The 24620-nt window shown below is 44.6% G+C and overlaps 1 protein-coding gene across 1 annotated transcript in view; it reads left to right on the plus strand.

Annotated features, from left to right (window-relative positions):
- The first annotated feature begins 3129 nt into the window (after positions 1-3129).
- The window catches only part of hlcs (holocarboxylase synthetase (biotin-(proprionyl-CoA-carboxylase (ATP-hydrolysing)) ligase)), a 373652-nt gene continuing 352161 nt past the window's right edge, over positions 3130-24620 (plus strand). The window contains exon 1 of the mRNA XM_034177490.1: positions 3130-3445. Coding sequence (XP_034033381.1) covers positions 3260-3445 — 186 coding nt within the window. The 5' untranslated portion in view covers positions 3130-3259. The remainder of the gene's footprint in view (positions 3446-24620) is intronic.

Raw genomic sequence — 24620 nt, forward strand, 5'->3', positions numbered from 1 at the left:
ACACACACACACACACACACACACACACACACACACACACACACACACACACACACACCTCAGTCATCACTGTGGTACATTATTATTGATGAACAGAACAGCAATTTATTGTCATATCACACAGAAAAACAGTTTAGGTGTGTATGAAATTCATACTTGCACGTCTCCCTGCAAATAATAAAAATATAAACACAATAAAAAGCAATAAAAATACTGTCATAATTATTATTATCATGTTAACAACAACAATAACAATAATGATAATGCAGCAGTGAGGTCGTACTGGAGAGGAAGTGCACAAGGATCCATGTCCTTCAGTCCATGTGTGAGAGGGTGAGAGCGGGCTGGGTGGTAGAGCGGTTCACCAGTCCTGTTGTCCGGGACTTGGGCGTGTGGAGGGCTGGTGCTGGAGCTGTGTCTTATCCTCTCTATGTCTCTGGTGATAGATTTGCTGCAGAAATGGACTGTATGGTTTTGATCACCCGCTGGAGAGCCATCCTGTCTTGGACAGTGAAATGTCCACACCAGAACCGGTGAGGACACTCTCAGCAACGCATCTGTTATTGAACATTTTGCCCGGCATGCCAAGTGTTCTCGGTCTCCTCAGGAGATACAGTCGTTGTTGGGACATCCTCTTGATGTACTCCGTGTTGTGGGTCCACCAAGGAATTGAAAGGTTTTCATCCTCACCACCTCAGTCTCACCTATGTAATGTGGTGCATGTGACTCTCCGTCTCCTCCTTGGATCAACAATCATCTCCTCATCTCCTTAGTTTTATCTGCATTAAGCGAGAGGTTGTTTTCAGGCCACCATTCCACCTCTTTCCTGGATGCCATCTCATCCACGCCAGTGATCAGGCCCAGGATTGTTGTGTCGTACCTGAACTTTATGATTTCAGGTGTTGCTATGTGTTACCTTTTGCTCAACATCCTACTTAATGTTTACCAAGTAAGTACTGTGAGAGCACTGGTAAACTGGACTCAGATTCCCTTGATGTGCCTACATACTGAGCCAGTAAGAGATTAATCTGATTCCTCAATCAGGGGTCTGGACTAACACTCCGGGTCAGGGCGAGAAGCTCATCCAGGAGGGACTCAGAGTAGAGCTGCTGCTTCTTTGCATTGAAAGCTGAGGCAGTTCGGGCACAGAGTGATGGTGCCCCTTGGTTGTCAAACATGTCCAACTCGGAGGAGACCCAGGGGAAGACCCAGGACACGCTGGAGGGATTATATTCCCCAATTTCCTTGGGAATGCTTTGAAATCCCCCAGGAAGAGTTTGAAGACTTGGCCAAGGGTAGGGAAGTGTGGGATGAGCTTGCTTGGTCTACTGCCTCTGTGACCTGAACCCATATGTTGCAGAAAATGAATAAATTAATAAAAAAAGAATAGGAAAAAGTAATCAGATCTAGGCTGAGGTTTCCCATGTTCCTTCTGCATGTTTTCCATTCCGTCTCTACTCCGCTCTCCAACCACGTCCACCAAAGTCTGTAGTTCTTTCAGAATTGCTGGGTGCCTTGGTGGCTTCCCTCACTGGTCTCCTTCCAGCATGGCCACTCATGTTCTGAGATGTGCCTGACTGACACAGATTTACTGTGCAGAACCAAACTGTTTGTATTTATGAATGACTGATGGAAATGTTCATGTGTTCATCCCCTGACGATGTGTCTCTGGAAAACTGGCTACAAAATGGTAAATGAATTGCATTTATATAGCACTTTTCCATCTGCATCAGATGCTCAAAGCGCTTTACAATAATGCCTCACATTCACCCCGATATCAGGGTGCTGCCATACAAGGCACCCACTCCACACCGGGAGCAACTAGGGAATTAAAAACCTTGCCAAAGGGCCCTTAGTGATTTTCTGGTCAGGCTAGGATTTGAACTGAGGATCCTATGGTCTCAAGCCCAAAGCTTAACCACTAGACCAGGGGTGGCCAAGTTCGGTCCTCGAGATCGACCTTCCTGACACTCTGAGTTGTCTCCCTGCTCCAACACACCTGAATCCAATGAAAGACTCGCAGACCATCACTAGACCATCACCTCCTCTTCTTAAATATTAAATCATCACTTCTATAAAAGTGATGACTTAATGTTTATATTTTGAATAAATGGCCCCTTCCCAAATATTTTTTGGGATGTGTTTCAGGACATAAATGCAGGAATGAACAAATGAAATAAAGATGATAAAAGATGAAATGGTTTGGCTTTCTGCTGTTTGCTGTCCAACAGAAGTCAAAGTCTCTCTCAGGATCACTGACAGACACAGACACCCTCTCTACTTTTAAGATTAGGCTTAAAACTTTCCTTTTTGCTAAAGCTTATAGTTAGGGCTGGATCAGGTGACCCTGAACCATCCCTTAGTTATGCTGCTATAGACGTAGACTGCTGGGGGGTTCCCATGATGCACTGAGTGTTTCTTTCTCTTTTTGTTCTGTATGCACCACTCTGCATTTAATCATTAGTGATCGATCTCTGCTCTCCTCCACAGCATGTCTTTTTCCTTGGTTCTCTCCCTCAGCCCCAACCAGTCCCAGCAGAAGACTGCCCCTCCCTGAGCCTGGTTCTGCTGGAGGTTTCTTCCTGTTAAAAGGGAGTTTTTCCTTCCCACTGTAGCCAAGTGCTTGCTCACAGGGGGTCGTTTTGACCGTTGGGGTTTTACATAATTATTGTATGGCCTTGCCTTATAATATAAAGCGCCTTGGGGCAACTGTTTGTTGTGATTTGGCGCTATATAAATAAAATTGATTGATTGATTGATCACTGCAGGTTTTTTCTTTGATTTTTATTATTATTATTATTATTATCTGCATTTTCTTGTCAAATCTTTTTCTAATTTGTGTATTGTGGAGCACGAACTGCTATCCTGAGCGACTCCACTGCTGCTTCAGTGTGTCGGCGGCCAGCAGGCGGCGCTGTGCAGACAACCTTGCCTCGACAGCACTCAGGAGAAAAAGAAGGAGGCGGGAACCAGCCTGATTTACGTCTGTGTGAGCCAATCAGACGCGCTCAGTGCACAGCGCTCCGCAGCGCTCTCCAGCCAATGCCTGCCTCCATTTCCGGGTAAGCGGAGGAGGCGGGGCCAGCCAGGACACGGACTACTGAGCGTCACGTGACGAACTCAGCGTCGGCTGTGACGTCACTATTTCGGAAGTATGTGTTCGCTTTGACGAATCAGCGACGTTAATGTGTTCATAAGGAAGGCTGTCAACATGCTAATAACGCTGTGCTAGGTCGACATGTGAAGGAAGGATGTTAACATGCTAATAACGCTGTGTTACGTCTACATGTGGGTACGCTTCCAGAAGTGCTACTCTGCGCTGATCCGGAACCATCTGCGGAGGCGAAGCAGCAGTTTCAGCTTCTGCTCCTGCTCCTGCTCTAGCAGCGAGGAGAACGTCTTCCTGCAGCTGGGAGACAGAGCCGTGTGTGTCACCCAGCCTCAGGTCAGAAAGCCCAAAGAAACGAGCACATCATCACACAAACAGTGTGACGTCACACCACGAGCCCGTGGTTCTGTCGAACAAACTGAATGCTCATTTTGGCCTCCTTCTTGAACGTTGTGAAGTCTGCAGCCTCAGAAGGTTGTGATTTTGTTTTTTCCATGTTTGTCACGGTGATTGACAGGTTGACGGACGTTCTCGTGATGTTTGCAGATGACACTGTGATCTGTAGTGAGAGTAGAGAGCAGGTTGACGTGAGCCTGGAGAGGTGGAGGTACACTCTGGAGAACAGGGGAATGAAAGTCAGTTGGAGTTAAGCCTTGACATAGGCTATTGGTGAAATAGCGATGGGATGTGGCTTTCTGTATTGCTTGTTTCCCCCAACTTGTAAAATTGAACCATTTTTGAGTTTTTTTTTTTTTTAAAGGTTGGTGGACTGGGTGAATTTTTTTTATCCCTCTTTCTCTGCGATTCGGCAGATGCATTTCAGCTGGAGGCTGAACATGTGAACATAAAATCCTCGCAGTCAGTTTTTTATTATTATTTTATTTAAGTTACAGTGTTTGTGTGTTGCCCAAAAAGGTGAAAATTCAAAAGTGAAACACTCAGTGCAAGTCTGAGCAAAACACAGAATAAAGAGTGGACTTTTGCTGAGAGGATCTTCTTTCAGAGACTGTTTGTCAGTGTGGCCGAGGACGGAGCTGTGACTCGCCCAGTCTGAGGTGAGTGCTGAGGCCCTCACACCGGGTACAGAGAGACAGCAGCTGGCTGGCGGCTCAATAGTCATTCCCCACGTGTTTTTTAAAAATACACAAACGCACTGCTTCGCTTTAAATGTGCAGTCAGTCTGTTTCAGATGATCAGCGTAGACTGACTGACTTTCTCTTAAAAAGCTTTATTTTACTCGCTTTGGAAAGTAGTAGCTTTTGATGCTAAATTGATTAGCATTTACATGTGCGCATGCTCTCATCTTCTTCTGTGTTTTTTTTCTGGGAGCATTACAGTGCCACACACAGGCTTGGCATATGTACTACAACGTTAAACGGAGCTTTGAGCTACAGAATTTGCCTCGTACATTTTTTGTAATCGAATTATTCGAGTTGCTTGTCTAATCTTTTCAGCCCTAGTGACTTTTTCACTCCTTCATTTTCATTCATTCATTTTATTTATATAGTGCCAAATCACAACAATGTTGCTTCAAGGCAAGTCACAAAAAAAAAAAAAAAAAAAAAAAAAAATCAGGCATCAGAAAGACAACAAATACAGGATAATTTGTCAGCATTAAACAACAAGAAAAACAGAAGAAATACTAAGGTGATCGCCAGCCACTAGCCCTAAGCTTCACTAACAGACCCAGACTTTAGATAAAGTTGAGGCTGCTGCACGCTCCATTTCCTAATAAAATAAATTTAAAAGAGTAAAAAGCATAGTAACATACTATGCCACTATGCCAGCCATACAAAAGGGAAAATAAGTGCGTCTTAAGTCTATACTTTAAAGTCTCCACAGAATCTGAGTGTTTTCCACAGAACAGGGGCACAATAAGAGAAAACTCTATGACCCGCAGACGTTTTATTCACCCTAAGGACACAAAGTAGTCCTGCACCCTGAGAACGCAAAGCCCGGGCTGGTACATAGGGTTTAATTAGTTCAGCTAGGTAGGGAGGTACCAGTCTGCGGACAGTTTTATAGGTGAGTAACAGAACCTTAAAATCTGATCTCACAGGGACAGGAAGCCAGTGAAGAGACGCCAAAATGGGTGTAATGTGGTCAAACTTTCTGCTTCCTGTCAAAAGTCTGGCTGCAGCATTTTGAACCAGTTGGAGAGCCCTAATGCTGGACTGCGGTAAACCAGAAAATAGAAGTCAGTATTATATAGCAGTAGTCCAATCTAGAAGAGATAAACACATGAATCAGGGTCTCAGCATCAGCCATTGACAGGATGGGATGAATCTTCACTATATTTTGCAGGTGGAAGAAAGCAGTCCTCATAATATCTCTAATGTGCAGGTCAAAGGACAATGTAGGATCAAAAATTACCCCAAGGTTCCTCGCTTTGTCAGTGTGATGTATCAATCAATCAATCAATTTTTTTATATAGCGCCAAATCACAACAAACAGTTGCCCCAAGGCGCTCTATATTGCAAGGCAAGGCCATACAACAACCATGTAAAACCCCAACGGTCAAAACGACCCCCTGTGAGCAAGCACTTGGCTACAGTGGGAAGGAAAAACTCCCTTTTAACAGGAAGAAACCTCCAGCAGAACCAGGCTCAGGGAGGGGCAGTCTTCTGCTGGGACTGGTTGGGGCTGAGGGAGAGAACCAGGAAAAAGACATGCTGTGGAGGGGAGCAGAGATCAATCACTAATGATTAAATGCAGAGTGGTGCATACAGAGCAAAAAGAGAAAGAAACAGTGCATCATGGGAACCCCCCAGCAGTCTACGTCTATAGCAGCATAACTAAGGGATGGTTTAGGGTCACCTGATCCAGCCCTAACTATAAGCTTTAGCAAAAAGGAAAGTTTTAAGCCTAATCTTAAAAGTAGAGAGGGTGTCTGTCTCCCTGATCTGAATTGGGAGCTGGTTCCACAGGAGAGGAGCCTGAAAGCTGAAGGCTCTGCCTCCCATTCTACTCTTACAAACCCTAGGAACTACCCGTAAGCCTGCAGTCTGAGAGCGAAGCGCTCTATTGGGGTGATATGGTACTACGAGGTCCCTAAGATAAGATGGGACCTGATTATTCAAAACCTTATAAGTAAGAAGAAGAATTTTAAATTCTATTCTAGAATTAACAGGAAGCCAATGAAGAAAGGCCAATATGGGTGAGATATGCTCTCTCCTTCTAGTATGACACATGGAGCCTAGGCTAAGCGTTAACTGGTCAAATTGATGCCGATGTCTCACTGGACCAAGAACCACTCCTCCTTCTTCCGTCATGTTTTAAAAGTTTTTGCAGTGCGCACACAGATTACATTTCAATTGTGGATTAAATAAAGGAACGTTTGGCAAAAGAAATCCACAAATATGACCAACTTTACAACACAGAGTTGAAAAACTACAAAGAGAGTCAAATAACCTGCAATCCATGCCTTGGAGTAAATTACACATAATGTTGGTTTGGAGGTTGATGATTGTATAAAGAAGTGACACTTGTTGAGGGACAAATTGGTACAGATAAAGTAGAAATAAAAACAGCAACATGTACAACCCCAATTCCAATGAAGTTGGTACGTTGTGTAAAATGTAAATAAAAACAGAATACAATGATTTGCAAATCCTCTTCCACCTATATTCAATTGAAGGCACCACAAAGACAAGATATTTAATGTTCAAACTGATAAACTTTATTGTTTTTGTGCAAATATTTGGTCATTTTGAAATGGATGCCTGCAACACGTTTCAAAAAAGCTGAGACAGTGGTATGTTTACCACTGTGTTACATCACCTTTCCTTCTAACAACACTCAGTAAGCGTTTGTGAACTGAGGACACTAACCCTGAACCCTGAGCTTGGTTCTGCTGGAGGTTTCTTCCTGTTAAAAGGGAGTTTTCCTTCCCACTGTCGCCAAGTGCTTGCTCATAGGGGGTCGTTGATGTACGACTTCAGTTGTTCAACAGTCCGGGTCTCCGTTGTCGTATTTTGCTCTTCATAATGCGCCACACATTTTCAATGGGCGACAGGTCTGGACTGCAGGCAGGCCAATCTAGTACTTTCTTTTACTACAAAACCACGCTGTTGTAACACGTGCAGAATGTGTCTTGGCATTGTCTTGCTGAAATAAGCAGGGACGTCCCTGAAAAAGAAGTTGCTTGGATGGTAGCATGTGTTGCTCCAAAACCTGGATGTACCTTTCAGCATTGATGGTGCCATCACAGATGTGTAAGGTGTCCATGCCATGGGCACTAACACACCCCCATACCATCACAGATGTTGGCTTTTGAACTTTGCACTGGTAGCAATCTGGATGGTCTTTTTCCTCTTTTGTCCAGAAGACACGACGTCCATGATTTCCAAAAACAATTAGAAATGTGGACTCATCAGACCACAGCACACTTTTCTGCTGTCCATTGCGTCTGTCCATTTCAAATGAGCTCGGGCCCAGAGAAGGCGGCGGCGTTTCGGGATGTTGTTGATGTTTGGCTTTCACTTTGCATGGTAGAGTTTTAACTTGCACTTGTAGATGTAGTGACGAACTGTGTTAACTGACAGTGGTTTTCTGAAGTGTTCCTGAGCCCATGCAGTAAGATCCTTTACACAATGATGTCGGTTTTTAATGCAGTGCTGCCTGAGGGATCGAAGGTCACGGGCATTCAATGATGGTTTTCGGCCAAGCTGCTTACGTGTAGAAAGTTCTCCAGATTCTCTGAATCTTCAGGTTATATTATGGACTGTAGATGATGGAATCCCTAAATTCTTTGCAATTGAACGTTGAGAAACATTGTTCTTAAACTGTTGGACTATTTTTTCACGCAGTTGTTCACAAAGTGGTGATCCTCGCCCTGTCTTTGCTTGTGAACAGCTGAGCATATTGGGGATGCTCCTTTTATACCTAATCATGACACTCACCTGTTTCAAATTAACCTGTTCACCTGTGGAATGTTACAGACGGATGTTCTTTGAGCATTCATCAACTTTCCTAGTTTTTGTCCCAGCTTTTTTGAAACATGTTGCAGGTATCCATTTCAAAATGAGCAAATATGTGCACAAAAACAATAAAGTTTATCAGTTTGAACATTAAATATCTTGTCTTTGTGGTGTATTCAGTTGAATATAGATTGAAGAGGATTTGAAAATCATTGAATTCTGTTTTTATTTACATTATAAACAATATCCCAACTTCATTGGAATTGGGGTTGTACATAGCAGACAGGAGCAAAAGGGATTCAAAATGTTTTTCAACATTACGAACTATGTAAAAAAAAAAAAAAAAAAAAACATTCGCAGTCCAAAAGTTATCATCACTAAATTTATCTGAAGATAATTGGTCTGATGATGGTTTTAAAACTTATCTGAAAAGCTAAGCCGCTAACATAAACATTATCTTCGATAATGTTTATGTTAGCGGCACCTTGTGGTTGGCTCTCACTGCGGTATTGTATCACTTCCTGTTCCGGAGCACAGCGGTGTTTTGCTGTATCTGTTAGCTGTTTAATCTGCGCAGTTAGATTGATCTAGTTATCTAGATTACGATTTGTTTCCCAGTGTAATCTTTACGTGCCTTAACTAAAGCACTCCTTCTGCTGAATCACCTCTAAATTATTTACACATTATTCACTTTGCGTGTTTTTAGGAATCCGCTAGCTTAGCGTAGCTACTAGCTCTTAGCCGATTTAGCATGGTGGCTTCTCCTGTCTCTCCCGCACTTTTCTGCTCTGGGTGTGAAATGTTTAGTTATTCCTCGGCCTCCTTTAGCAGTAACGGTACTTGTAATAAGTGTAGCTTATTCGTAGCTTTGGAGGCCAGGCTGGGCGAATTGGAGACTCGGCTCCGCACCGTGGAAAATTCTACAGCTAGCCAGGCCCCTGTAGTCGGTGCGGACCAAGGTAGCTTAGCCGCCGTTAGTTACCCCCTGGCAGATCCCGAGCAGCCGGGAAAGCAGGCCGACTGGGTGACTGTGAGGAGGAAGCGTAGTTCTAAACAGAAGCCCCGTGTACACCGCCAACCCGTTCACATTTCTAACCGTTTTTCCCCACTCGACGACACACCCGCCGAGGATCAAACTCTGGTTATTGGCGACTCTGTTTTGAGAAATGTGAAGTTAGCGACACCAGCAACCATAGTCAATTGTCTTCCGGGGGCCAGAGCAGGCAACATTGAAGGAAATTTGAAACTGCTGGCTAAGGCTAAGCGTAAATTTGGTAATATTGTAATTCACGTCGGCAGTAATGACACCCGGTTACGCCAATCGGAGGTCACTAAAATTAACATTTAAATCGGTGTGTAACTTTGCAAAAACAATGTCGGACTCTGTAGTTTTCTCTGGGCCCCTCCCCAATCAGACCGGGAGTGACATGTTTAGCCGCATGTTCTCCTTGAATTGCTGGCTGTCTGAGTGGTGTCCAAAAAATGAGGTGGGCTTCATAGATAATTGGCAAAGCTTCTGGGGAAAACCTGGTCTTGTTAGGAGAGACGGCATCCATCCCACTTTGGATGGAGCAGCTCTCATTTCTAGAAATCTGGCCAATTTTCTTAAATCCTCCAAACCGTGACTATCCAGGGTTGGGACCAGGAAGCAGAGTTGTAGTCTTACACACCTCTCTGCAGCTTCTCTCCCCCTGCCATCCCCTCATTACCCCATCCCCGTAGAGACGGTGCCTGCTCCCAGACTACCAATAACCAGCAAAAATCTATTTAAGCATAAAAATTCAAAAATAAAAAATAATATAGCACCTTCAACTGCACCACAGACTAAAACAGTTAAATGTGGTCTATTAAACATTAGGTCTCTCTCTTCTAAGTCCCTGTTGGTAAATGATATAATAATTGATCAACATATTGATTTATTCTGCCTTACAGAAACCTGGTTACAGCAGGATGAATATGTTAGTTTAAATGAGTCAACACCCCCGAGTCACACTAACTGTCAGAATGCTCGTAGCACAGGCCGAGGCGGAGGATTAGCAGCAATCTTCCATTCCAGCTTATTAATTAATCAAAAACCCAGACAGAGCTTTAATTCATTTGAAAGCTTGACTCTTAGTCTTGTCCATCCAAATTGGAAGTCCCAAAAACCAGTTTTATTTGTTATTATCTATCGTCCACCTGGTCGTTACTGTGAGTTTCTCTGTGAATTTTCAGACCTTTTGTCTGACTTAGTGCTTAGCTCAGATAAGATAATTATAGTGGGCGATTTTAACATCCACACAGATGCTGAGAATGACAGCCTCAACACTGCATTTAATCTATTATTAGACTCTATTGGCTTTGCTCAAAAAGTAAATGAGTCCACCCACCACTTTAATCATATCTTAGATCTTGTTCTGACTTATGGTATGGAAATAGAAGACTTAACAGTATTCCCTGAAAACTCCCTTCTGTCTGATCATTTCTTAATAACATTTACATTTACTCTGATGGACTACCCAGCAGTGGGGAATAAGTTTCATTACACTAGAAGTCTTTCAGAAAGCGCTGTAACTAGGTTTAAGGATATGATTCCTTCTTTATGTTCTCTAATGCCATATACCAACACAGTGCAGAGTAGCTACCTAAACTCTGTAAGTGAGATAGAGTATCTCGTCAATAGTTTTACATCCTCATTGAAGACAACTTTGGATGCTGTAGCTCCTCTGAAAAAGAGAGCTTTAAATCAGAAGTGCCTGACTCCGTGGTATAACTCACAAACTCGTAGCTTAAAGCAGATAACCCGTAAGTTGGAGAGGAAATGGCGTCTCACTAATTTAGAAGATCTTCACTTAGCCTGGAAAAAGAGTCTGTTGCTCTATAAAAAAGCCCTCCGTAAAGCTAGGACATCTTTCTACTCATCACTAATTGAAAAAAATATGAACAACCCCAGGTTTCTTTTCAGCACTGTAGCCAGGCTGACAAAGAGTCAGAGCTCTATTGAGCTGAGTATTCCATTAACTTTAACTAGTAATGACTTCATGACTTTCTTTGCTAACAAAATTTTAACTATTAGAGAAAAAATTACTCATAACCATCCCAAAGACGTATCGTTATCTTTGGCTGCTTTCAGTGATGCCGGTATTTGGTTAGACTCTTTCTCTCCGATTGTTCTGTCTGAGTTATTTTCATTAGTTACTTCATCCAAACCATCAACATGTTTATTAGACCCCATTCCTACCAGGCTGCTCAAGGAAGCCCTACCATTATTTAATGCTTCGATCTTAAATATGATCAATCTATCTTTGTTAGTTGGCTATGTACCACAGGCTTTTAAGGTGGCAGTAATTAAACCATTACTTAAAAAGCCATCACTTGACCCAGCTATCTTAGCTAATTATAGGCCAATCTCCAACCTTCCTTTTCTCTCAAAAATTCTTGAAAGGGTAGTTGTAAAACAGCTAACTGATCATCTGCAGAGGAATGGTCTATTTGAATAGTTTCAGTCAGGTTTTACAATTCATCATAGTACAGAAACAGCATTAGTGAAGGTTACAAATGATCTTCTTATGGCCTCGGACAGTGGACTCATCTCTGTGCTTGTTCTGTTAGACCTCAGTGCTGCTTTTGATACTGTTCACCATAAAATTTTATTATAGAGATTAGAGCATGCCATAGGTATTAAAGGCACTGCGCTGCGGTGGTTTGAATCATATTTGTCTAATAGATTACAATTTGTTCATGTAAATGGGGAATCTTCTTCACAGACTAAAGTTAATTATGGAGTTCCACAAGGTTCTGTGCTAGGACCAATTTTATTCACTTTATACATGCTTCCCTTAGGCAGTATTATTAGACGGTATTGCTTAAATTTTCATTGTTACGCAGATGATACCCAGCTTTATCTATCCATGAAGCCAGAGGACACACACCAATTAGCTAAACTGCAGGATTGTCTTACAGACATAAAGACATGGATGACCTCTAATTTCCTGCGTTTAAACTCAGATAAAACTGAAGTTATTGTACTTGGCCCCACAAATCTTAGAAACATGGTGTCTAACCAGATCCTTACTCTGGATGGCATTACCCTGAGCTCTAGTAATACTGTGAGAAATCTTGGAGTCATTTTTGATCAGGATATGTCATTCAAAGCGCATATTAAACAAATATGTAGGACTGCTTTTTTGCATTTACGCAATATCTCTAAAATCAGAAAGGTCTTGTCTCAGAGTGATGCTGAAAAACTAATTCATGCATTTATTTCCTCTAGGCTGGACTATTATAATTCATTATTATCAGGTTGTCCTAAAAGTTCCCTAAAAAGCCTTCAGTTAATTCAAAATGCTGCAGCTAGAGTACTGACGGGGACTAGAAGGAGAGAGCATGTCTCACCCATATTGGCCTCTCTTCATTGGCTTCCTGTTAATTCTAGAATAGAATTTAAAATTCTTCTTCTTACTTATAAGGTTTTGAATAATCAGGTCCCATCTTATCTTAGGGACCTCGTAGTACCATATCACCCCAATAGAGCGCTTCGCTCTCAGACTGCAGGCTTACTTGTAGTTCCTAGGGTTTGTAAGAGTAGAATGGGAGGCAGAGCCTTCAGCTTTCAGGCTCCTCTCCTGTGGAACCAGCTCCCAATTCAGATCAGGGAGACAGACACCCTCTCTACTTTTAAGATTAGGCTTAAAACTTTCCTTTTTGCTAAAGCTTATAGTTAGGGCTGGATCGGGTGACCCTGAACCATCCCTTGGTTATGCTGCTATAGACGTAGACTGCTGGGGGGTTCCCATGATGCATTGTTTCTTTCTCTTTTTGCTCTGTATGCACCACTCTGCATTTAATCATTAGTGATCTATCTCTGCTCCCCTCCACAGCATGTCTTTTTCCTGGTTCTCTCCCTCAGCCCCAACCAGTCCCAGCAGAAGACTGCCCCTCCCTGAGCCTGGTTCTGCTGGAGGTTTCTTCCTGTTAAAAGGGAGTTTTTCCTTCCCACTGTAGCCAAGTGCTTGCTCACAGGGGGTCGTTTTGACCGTTGGGGTTTTACATAATTATTGTATGGCCTGCCTTACAATATAAAGCGCCTTGGGGCAACTGTTTGTTGTGATTTGGCACTATATAAAAAAAAATTGATTGATTGATTGATAATTATCGGTTATCAGTTTAGCTGAACTGTGCCCACCACTGTTTATATTGCAGCTGGTGGCATTTGAAAGCACTGCATTTTGTTGATGGCATGCAGGGGTAGAGAAATCCACTGGTTCAACACCACAGACCAGCAACTTTTAACCTATGTCTAGTTGATATTTTCGCCTGCTAGACCAATGTCTAGTTAAAAATCTTGTCGGTCTTGCGATTAAGTGTTCGACAAGACCAACAGTTTTTTTCAACCTTGTGCCTTAAATAATTGAGCTGCTGTTGGCAGATTACAATGAACCGCACTTTGACACTCCGCTGACTTCATGAATGAAAGAATTGTATAAAAGTATGTGGTGTCCACACGCTACTTTAAGCAATTTGCATGTCGAAAGTTCACACCAGATGATTAAAAAAACACAGTTCTTAGAGACTTCCTTCTTCACTTTCAACTTCAATTTATTTTCATTTATATAGCGCCAAATCACAACAGAGTTGCCTCAAGGCGCATCACACAAGTAAGGTCTAACCTTACTAACCCTCAGAGCAGCAGTGGTAAGGAAAAACTCCCTCTGAGGAAGAAACCTCAAGCAGACTAGACTCAAAGGGGTGACCCTCTGCTTGGGCCATGATACAAATTACAGAACAATTCACAAAAACTAATATAAAAGAAATGCTGTTGGTGCACAGGACAGGAGGGTTTCCAGCACAAATGCCACACCCATCTCTGGATGGAGCTGCACCTTAAACAGAGAGAAAAAACAATCAGTCATCAGAAAAACAAGAAATACAGTATAATTTGTCAGCATTAAACAACAAGAAAAACAGGAAATACTAAGGTGATCGCCGGCCACTAGCCCTAAGCTTCACTAAAAGACTTCGAATTTAGGTAAAGTTGGGGCTATGACACGCTCTGTTTACTAATAAAATTAATTAAAAGACTAAAAAGAGCAGAACAATACTATGTCAGCATGCCAGCCATATGAAAGGGAAAATAAGTGCGTCTTAAGTCTGGACTTGAAAGTCTCCACAGAATCTGACTGTTTTATTGATGCAGGGAGATCATTCCACAGAACAGGGGCACGATAAGAGAAAGCTCTGTGACCCGTAGACTTCTTATTCACCCTAGGGACACAAAGTAGGCCTGCACCCTGACAACGTAAAGCACGGGCCGGTACGTAAGGTTTAATTAGGTCAGCTAGGTAGGGAGGTGCCAGTCCATGAATAATTTTATAGGTTAGTAGCAGAACCTTAAAATCTGATCTCATTGGGACAGGAAGCCCGTGAAGAGATGCCAAAATGGGTGTAATATAGTTGAACTTTCTGCTTCGTGTCAAAGGTCTGGCAGCAGCATTTTGAACCATTTGGAGTCCCCTAATGCTGGACTGCTGTAAACCAGAAAATAGAACACTGTAGTAGTACAGTCCCGAAGAGATAAATGCATGAATCAGGGTCTCAGCATCAGCCATAGACAGGATGGGACGAATCTTCACTATATTTCGCAAGTGGAAGAAAGCAGTCCTCATAATATTTCTAATGTGGAGGTCAAAGAACAATGTAGGATCAAAAATTACCCCAAGGTTCCTCACTTTGTCAGTGTGATGTATGACACACAAGCCGAGGCTGAGTGTCAACTGGTCAAATTGATGCCGATGTCTCACTGGATCAGGAACCATCATTTTTCAGTCTTATCAGAATGTAACAGTAGGAAGTTTCTGGACATCCAGCTTCTCACTGTTGCAAGGCAATCTTCTAAGGATTTTACGTGAACGAGATTACCAGCAGTTATCGGCATGTATAACTGAGTATCATCAGCACAGCAGTGAAAGGTAATCCCAAAACGCCACAATATGTGCCCAAGGGGTGCTGTATAAAGGGAGAAAAGCAGAGGGCCTAAGATGGACCACTGTGGAACCCCAAATTTCAGAGATAGTGTTACTGTACAAAACATAGTGAGAACGACTGTTCAAGTATGACATCAACCATGCAAGGGCACTCCCAGTAATCCCAAAATGATTTTCCAGCCTATCAAGTAGAATATGATGATCCACAGTATCAAATGCAGCACTGAGATCTAACAGCACCAGAACCATAGTGGTGTCCGAATCCATTGCAAGCAGAAGATCATTCACCACTTTAGTGAGAGCCGTCTCTGTGGAATGATATTTTCTAAAAGCAGACTGCAGTGGCTCAAAGAGATTATTCTCAGCAAGATAGTCCACGAGCTGCCGTGACACCACTTTTTCCAGAATTTTAGAGCAAAATTATAGATCCGATATCGGCCAATAGTTTTTTCAATACACTAGGGTCAAGATTAGGTTTCTTAATTAATGGTTTAATCACTGCAGATTTGAAACATTTAGGAACAGATCCAGAAGTTAAAGAAAGATTAATAATTTCCAGCACAGTCGGCCCAAGAGTGGGCCACAGATCCTTAAACAGTTTTGTTGGCATAGGATCAAATAAACAGGTTGTGCTTTGTCAGCATGCCTAGTGAGATACTATCAAATTCTGTAAATCTAAGTAATACCTCAGTAATGGCGCCCACCTCAATAGCAGGGTGTAGTGGCTGGGTTAAGGCATGCTGGGATATGTTTAACCTGATGTCTTCTATTTTCTTCTCAAAGTAATCCAGGAATCTTGTGCTGTAAAAGGAGAGCAAACTACAGGTGGTTGTCCCTGAATAAGTGTTGCCACCATGTCCAACAAGAACTTTGAGTTATGCTTGTTTTTGTTGATCAAATCAGAGTAATAGGTTCGCTTTGTAGCCAGTTGTGCATGCTTATAGTCTAAGATAGCATCATGCCACGCAAGGTGGAAAACTTCCTCTTGCATACGGCTGATTTTTATTCTTCTTATCTTGGCAATGCGTAATATCCCGAGCAGAGCGGAGAATCAGATGCTCAAACTAATTATATTTGTGACCGCCAACAGCTAATAAGCAAAGCCTAGATTTATAAATAAGAGCAACACCCCCACCTCGCTTCGCATCATGAGGGACGTGACTAAATGTATATGCTGGTGAGCAGCTCTCATTTAAGGGGAGGATAGCTGTAGGTTTAAGCCAGGTTTCACATAGTGCAGATGGTGATAGTACAGTTTATCTGCACTATCACCATCGTGGATTTTCTGCACTAATTTCCCCGCTAATGGATTCCACATCCACATTCATCATAAGCCTTGCAGGGTCTCTAATCACCTGCTCCATGGCCTGCTGTAAATTCCTAATGTTACCCTCCCTGCAGAGGTCTATCTATGTTTGCCGAGAAGATGGCGGCGCCTTCCCCAGTAGAGTGGAGGCCGTCTGGCATCAAGCCACAGCGGCCCCAGAATGAAGGCCAGTTATCAATAAAGCTAAAGCCTTGCTGTCTACAAATTTGCGCCAGCCACCTATTTAACGATGTCAGCCTGCTAAACGTCTCATCAGTACCCCGGGAGGGGAGGGGACCAGAGACTATTAATCAATGCCGACACATCTTTCTGGCAAGGTCACAAGTCCTCTCTATGCCCATTTTTGTGACCTCTGAATGCTTCATCCTGACATCATTGGTGCCAACGTGAATAACTATGTGACTGTATCTCATGTCATGTTCCTTTGTCTGTCTTCCCTTCTGCAGCGTCAGCACCCTAAGATGGGAGTGAATGTCAGGGACTCTGGCCCCAGGAATACACTTAACATCAGTCGGTGTCTGTAACCTTACTGTGCGGGTGATAGAATCCCCTATCATTAAAGGCTCCTGTCTGCAGGCTTTTCGGCCTGGAGACAGGAGTGGAAATCACTCTTGGGCTCAGAGACTTCACATCAGCAAATCCAAGGGGGAGAACCGATTCACAGTTCGCAGTGGAGAGTGTGATCGGGGTACCACACCCAGGCACCAAGCTCTACGGTACTCCCTCTGCCTTGCCACAGTCCAAAAGCCGTCTTCCACAGCCGGCGTTTCTAGTCTGATGCTAATGGGCACGCTAGCAGGCCCAGCACTAACCTTATCTGGAGTGCCCGTAACTTATGGACACGGGTCTTTAAGAGAGCCACCCTATCATCCAGCATCACGCAGGATTTACGGAGGGTGTAAAGTAGTATACTTTGTGCACCAGAAAATTCAACAGTATAGCCAAGCAAGCACGAGCTAACCAATAAAAGCTAACCACTCCTAAGGCTCACACAGGATTCACACAGAAGTAAATAAATGAATTAAAATTCACAGCAGTTACACTGAAAAAGTAGCAGAAGTATTAAACAGGTAAAAAAGAAAGCTATAAAAGTAACGGCGGGGGGAGTTGATCTAGCTAGCGAAAACTAACTGCTAGCGAATGCTAACCGCTAGCAATTCACAACAGGACTGTAGTTAAATAAGATTCAGAGTAGATACACTTAACAACCAGATGAGTGCTAAACAGAAATAAAAGAAACGTATACAACCGTGTAAAATTTGGAAGAGCGTCACAACAGTAACCAATCCACTGGAAGCCTCTGGTATGGTGCCTGGGAAGTGTCCTTGCTTGCTGCTGTTCTTGCTGCAACTTCACAGCTTCAGTGTTACAGCTTGTTGGTTTGCCATGTCACTGTACATCCTGTGTACTTTAGCCTTTACTTAACTTTAACTAAAATATCTTCAGGTAAGACATGTGTGGCTTAAACTCTACTTAAATACCAATCGTTACATGTATTGATGAATTTAAATTATTTCTCTCTTCAAGGATGAACTTAAATATGTTTCAAACACCTTAAGAGCCATAGTCTCTAACTGTGGAATGGTTTATAGAACAGGGTGATATATCATGTTTCAGGAGGCCACTGAAGTTTTTTTTTCGGGGAAGATATATTGTCCAAACAGACAGAAATTACGTTTTTTATCCAAAGATCCCTTCGGGCGGAAAATTATGGCCTTTTCTGCAAATCCAGCCTGTGGTGTGCCCCAGGGTTCCGTTCTGAGACCTATTCTATTTGTATTGTACTTGCTGCCACTTGGACATATTTTGAGTTTCTTTAATGATGTCTCATTGTTATGCAGATGATATACAGCTGTACATCTCCTTTTCTCCATAATATGTTTCTAAGGTATCTTTTCTTCAAAACTGTATTGATGTCATAAAAAACTGGATGGCTGATAACTATTTTTCATTTAATACAGCAAAAACTGATGTCCTTGTTTGTGCCCCTGAGGAGTTTGTTCCCTCAGTAATTAAGAACCTTGGCTCTCTGTCCTCTTTTGTTCACTCAGTAGTCAGAAATTTGGGTGTTACATTTGACCAGGCTCTCAAATTTGATGGACACGTTACCCGTCTTGTGCATCATGTTTCTTTAATGTGGGTAACATTGCCCACCTTAGAAACATTGTGTCTCAAGATCATTCATGACTTTATTTCTTCACATCTTGATTACTGTAATTCACTGTTCCCTAGATTCAGTAAGTCTTCACTGGACTGCCTACAAACTGTCCAGAATGTGGCTGCAAGGCTCCTTACAAGGTCTCCTCAGTGGTCATTCTGTCCTCTTTGCATTTGCTCCCAATTCAGTTCAGACTGCAATTTTGTTTTTTGTTTTTTTTGCCAGCTTGCACTCGGCCGAGACGGACGCATTTTCTCTTCTCTCCCACCCTCCTTATCTTTCCTGCTTCTGTGGCGTGTTGTCTGTGAGGCTCCAGTTTTTGCTCTTCTGAAAAGTGACAAAAATAGATTTGTTAAAGTGGTCTTTGAACGCAATTGACACTATTTTTTCTACAAGACATTCGGAGGACCCGACCTGTCCTGCCGGGACGCATGTGATGGGCTACGTGATGGACTCGTGGAGGAGATGGCAGGTCATGTGCCTTCATACGCTGTCTGTGGAGGACGTCGAAGATGTGTATATATCTGGCTTATATTTGGCTTGGGAGTGACCGGCTTTCTGCTGTGTGGAGCGGGCATAGCGCTGGTTTACTGGAAAATTAAAAAAGTGGAGGCTGTTTTGATTGGGCCGTCCAGATTGCCCCACTTGATTGATTCGATTGGAAGGACAGTGACTGCTCAGTCGGCGGGTGTTAACCGCACTTTGGAAACCATCTCTGGGAGGATTGCAGCGCTGGAAAACCGCCTTGACCGTCAGTAAATGACCACATTTCCTTTCTACATTCAGATGCATTGAGAGCCACTTTCAGAACTGTGGAATCTTTCAGGCGTCTGCTAATCAGACATTCATTTGGCTTCCCCAAGACAGCTGCACTTAAAGGCCACTGCAATAAAAAAACCTCCAAGAAGAAGGTTGTGGCACCCAAACTGTGGAATGCACTGCCACTACACCTACGCTCTGTAGACTCTGTTGGAACTTTTACACAAGACCTATTTGTACAGACTTTTAACTAGTTTTGTGTTATTGCTGCTTTTAATTTCTGTGTTCTTAAATTCCTGTAAAGCACTTTGTGAGTTTATCTTGAAAGGTGCTATACAAATAAACTTTACTTACCTACTTGCATACTGCTTGGTGGTAGGTTAACCACGCTGTGCTCCTGGAACCTGGTTGCCTCTGGTTTGGGTCGTCTGTGCATCCAGTCAGTCTTTCCTTTGATGTTATAAAGTGACATCACCCCAAACGAGCTGCTTGTTGTCAGCTCCGTGGCTGCAGCAGGGCGCGTTTTCTCCTCTGCTCCGGGGTGGAGCAGGCCAAGTGTTCTCCTCTGCTCCGGGGTGGAGCAGGCCACATTCTCCTCTCTCCTCTGTGGTGGAGCAGGACGCATTGTCCCCTCTCCTCTGTGGTGGAGCAGGACGCATTCTCCCCTCTCCTCTGTGGTGGAGCACGCTGCGTTTTCTCCTCTTCTCCAGGATGCAGCACGCTGCGTTTTCTCCTCTTCTCCAGGATGCAGCACGCTGCGTTTTCTCCTCTCCTCCGGGATGCAGCAGGCCGCGTTTTCTCCTCTTTTTTGTGATGGAGCAGGCCATGTTTTCTCCTCCGGGCTGCAGCAGGCCGCGTTCCCTCCTCTCCTCCGGGCTGCAGCAGGCCGCGTTCCCTCCTCTTCTCCGGGCTGCAGCAGGCCGCGTTCCCTCCTCTTCTCCGGGCTGCAGCAGGCCGCGTTCCCTCCTCTTCTCCGGGCTGCAGCAGGCCGCGTTCCCTCTTCTTCTCCGGGCTGCAGCAGGCCGCGTTCCCTCCTCTTCTCCGGGCTGCAGCAGGCCGCGTTCCCTCTTCTTCTCCGGGCTGCAGCAGGCCGCGTTCCCTCCTCTTCTCCGGGCTGCAGCTGGCCGCGTTTTCTATGCAGCAGGCTGATTTTTGACTCACTCCTTTCCAGTTCAGTCAAAGCTCAACACTGTTCTTGGGGTTTAACAGACATTTATTTTGTCCAACATGCCTTTGCATGCCCCGATAATACTGTCAGAACTGAGACAAAGAAAAACATAAATTATCTCACAAAAATAGACGACTTACACAAAATAAAATAGAAATTCACATAAGCAGATGAATAAAGCAGTAATGCTGCTTTAAAGGTGATGTCACACATCTTCCTTTCAACAGAAGACAATCCTTCACCTCATGTGACTCCTAATGTGCACCAATTAACTGTACCATGCAGAACAAAACATAAGTTCCCCTTCTTCTAGAACTGTTTTTAAACAAAATGAATGAACTGTATTGACATGAATTTACTTGAAATGATGACTTATTTATTCTTGAACTTTTTAAATGAAATAATATGCATTTATTGTCTTTTTAAATGAGTATTAAAACAATGAATTAAATACGTGAAAGTTGCTCTTGGTGGCAGCTGCAAGGAATGTTGCCCGTCCTGGTGCCACAGCCTCGTGCTTCTCTGCTGCTCTTTGTCCAGGCTCATCACCACCACACACATGGTCTTGGGCCATGCTGCTGGTGCCTGGTTGTGGGGTAACCAGCTCACATCTTTGGCCTGGCACAGCTCGACACATCCATCCATCCATCCATCCATCCATCCATTTTCTTCCGCTGTATCCGGAGTCGGGTCGTGGGGGCAGCAGCTCAAGCAATGCCACCCAGACCTCCCGATCCACACACACCTCCCCCAGCTCCTCTGGGGGAACCCCAAGCCAGCCGAGAGATGTAGTCCCTCCAGCGTGTCCTGGGTCTTCCCAGGGGCCTCCTCCCAATGGGACGTGCCCGGAACACCTCTCCAGCAAGGCGTCCAGGGGGCATCCGGAAAAGATGCCCGAGCCACCTTAACTGACTCCTTTCGACGTGGAGGAGCAGCGGCTCAACTCCGAGCTCCTCCCGAGTGACCGAGCTCCTCACCCTATCTCTGAGGGAGCGCCCAGCCACCCTGCAGAGGAAACTCATCTTGGCCGCTTGTACTTGCAATCTCGTTCTTTCGGTCATGAGATTTGGCTCATAGGTGAGGATCGGAACGTAGATCGATCGGTAAATCGAGAGCTTTGCCCCCCTACTCAGCTCTCTCTTCACCACGACGTTCCGATACAGCGATGGCATCACTGCAGGTGCTGCACCGATCCATCTATCGATCTCACGCTCCATCCGTCCCTCACTCGTGAACAAGACCCAGAGATACTTAAACTCCTCCACTTGAGGCAAGGACACTCCACCGACCTGAAGAGGGCAAAGCACCTTTTTTCGGTCGAGAACCATGGCCTCAGATTTGGAGGTACTGACTTTCATCCCGGATTCTTCACACTCGGCTGCAAACCGCCCCAGTGCACGCTGAAGGTCCTGATTTGACGAAGCCAACAGAACCACATCGTCCACAAACAGCAGAGACGAGATTCTGTGGTTCCCAAACCAGACCCCCTCTACACCCTGGCTGCACCTAGAAATTTTGTCCATAAAAATAATGAACAGAACCGGTGACAAAGAGCAGCCCTGGCGCAGGCCAACGTGCACTGGAAACAGGTTTGACTTACTACCGGCAGTGCGAACCAAACTCCTGCTGCGGTCGTACAGGGACCGAATAGCCCTTAGCAAAGGACCCCGGACCCCATACTCCTGGAGCACTACCCGCAGGATGCTCCGAGGGACACCGTCGAACACCTTCTCCAGATCCACAAAACACATGTGGATCTGGATATTCACACTTAAAACTTTCCTTTTTGCTAAAGCTTATAGTTAGGGCTGGATCAGGTGACCCTGAACCATCCCTTAGTTATGCTGCTATAGACGTAGACTGCTGGGGGGTTCCCATGATGCACTGTTTCTTTCTCTTTTTGCTCTGTATGCACCACTCTGCATTTAATCATTAGTGATCGATCTCTGCTCCCCTCCACAGCATGTCTTTTTCCTGGTTCTCTCCCTCAGCCCCAACCAGTCCCAGCAGAAGACTGCCCCTCCCTGAGCCTGTTTCTGCTGGAGGTTTCTTCCTGTTAAAAGGGAGTTTTTCCTTCCCACTGTAGCCAAGTGCTTGCTCACAGGGGGTCGTTTTGACCGTTGGGGTTTTACATAATTATTGTATGGCCTTGCCTTACAATATAAAGCGCCTTGGGGCAACTGTTTGTTGTGATTTGGCGCTATATAAAAAAATTGATTGATTGACTGGTTGGGCGAACTCCCATGAACCCTCAAGCACCCGATGGAGCGTGTAGAGCTGGTCCAGTGTGCCATGACCAGGACGAAAACCACACTGCTCCTCCTGAATCCGAGGTTCAACCATCGGTCGAATTCTCCTCTCCAGTGCTCTGGAATAGACCTTACCGGGGAGGCTGAGGAGTGTGATCCCCCTATAGTTGGAACACACCCTCCACTCCCCCTTCTTAAACAGAGGGACCACCACCCGGTCTGCCAATCCAGAGGCACTGTCCCCGATCGCCACACGATGTTGCAGAGGCGTGTCAGCCAAGACAGTCCCACAACATCCAGAGACTTAAGGTAGTCAGGACGGATTTCATCCACCCCAGGAGCCTTGCCACTGAGGAGCTTTCTAACCACCTCCGTGACTTTGGCCTGGGTAATGGATGAGTCCGCCTCTGATTCCCCAGTCGCTGCTTCCTCTTCGGAAGACGTGACAATAGGATTGAGGAGCTCCTCGAAGTACTCCTTCCACCGCCCGACATCATCCTCAGTCAGGGTCAACAGCTCCCCACCCGCACCGTAAACAGTGCTGGTGGAGAGCTGCTTCCGCCTCCTGAGGCGTCGGACGGTTTGCCAGAATCTCTTCGAGGCCGACCTATAGTCCTCCTCCATAGCCTCCCCGAACTCCTCCCAGACCCGAGTTTTTGCCTCTGCGACTGCACGGGCTGCGGCACGCTTGGCCTGCCTCTGGGGTCCCACCTACCAACAAAGATAAGTAGGACTCCTTCTTCAGCTCGACGGCATCCCTTACTTCCGGTGTCCACCACCGGGTTCGGGCGTTGCCGCCGCGACAGGCACCAGAGACCTTGCGACCACAGCTACGAGCGGCCGCATCGACAGTGGAGGTAGAGAACATGGTCCACTCAGACTCCATGTCTCCAACCTCCCCCGGGATCTGGGAGAAGCCCCCCTGGAGCTGGGAGTTGAAGACCTCGCTGACAGAGGGTTCCACCAGTCGTTCCCAGCAGACCCTCACGATACATTTGGGCCTGCCAGGTCTGACCGGCTTCCTCCCCTCCCAGCGGATCCAACTCACCACCTGCTCCACACAGTTATCCTTCAAGTTCACTATTGCCTGAATAAAAGAGGCAAAAAAACACTGTTTTGTATGAAAAGAATGAGCGGTAAACACTAAATATGCACTTTTAACAGAAAATTACACATGTAGTTCATTGTAATTAAGCACCTGGATTTCCTTCCTTGGTGTTTCCATCCTTGAACTTGATCAGGTCAGGGATGCTGGTGGCTGCCTGTGTTGTGACTTATTTACAGTTGTATAAGAATACAGTTTACATGATTATTAACTGAATTTAACGTGATTATACATTAATTACAATAAGGTACAGCGGAATGTATTCTGAGCATTGAATGATTTATTTTGGAAAACCGGAAATGTTTTATTGTGAAGGGTGCTCAACCAGAACTAGACAAGTTTGTGAGGATATCTTGACTTCCTTTTTTATGCCCCACGCAGCGCTTGTGCCACGAGGCGGGGCATATCAACGCAGCTTGTTACTCCATGTATACTAAATGATGCAGGACGCACAATTAACAAACTCAGTGCAATCCAAAAAATTCTCGCACAAATGAAAAATCGGCTGAAAATGGGCCAAAACTTGGACAGTGTAAACCCAGCTTAAGTGCTTCGTCTTCACCCTTTACACCTCGGACTTAATCTACAACACAGACAGCTGCCATCTCCAGAAGTTCTCTGATGACTTTGCATTGTGGGCCATGTGTCTGAGGGTTAGGAGCTGGAGTACTGGTTGGTCATCACAGACTTTGTGGACTGGTGTGAACGCAACCACTTATGTCTCAACACCAGTAAGACGAAGGAGGTGGTGATTGACTTCAGGAGGAAACCACCTCCCCCACCGGTGAACATACAGGGGGAGGACATAAAGACTGTGGACAGTTTCAAATACCTGGGTGTTTACCTCAACAACAAACTGGACTG

The sequence above is a fragment of the Thalassophryne amazonica genome, chromosome 9 (assembly GCF_902500255.1).
Source record: "Thalassophryne amazonica chromosome 9, fThaAma1.1, whole genome shotgun sequence".
NCBI lineage: Eukaryota > Metazoa > Chordata > Actinopteri > Batrachoidiformes > Batrachoididae > Thalassophryne > Thalassophryne amazonica.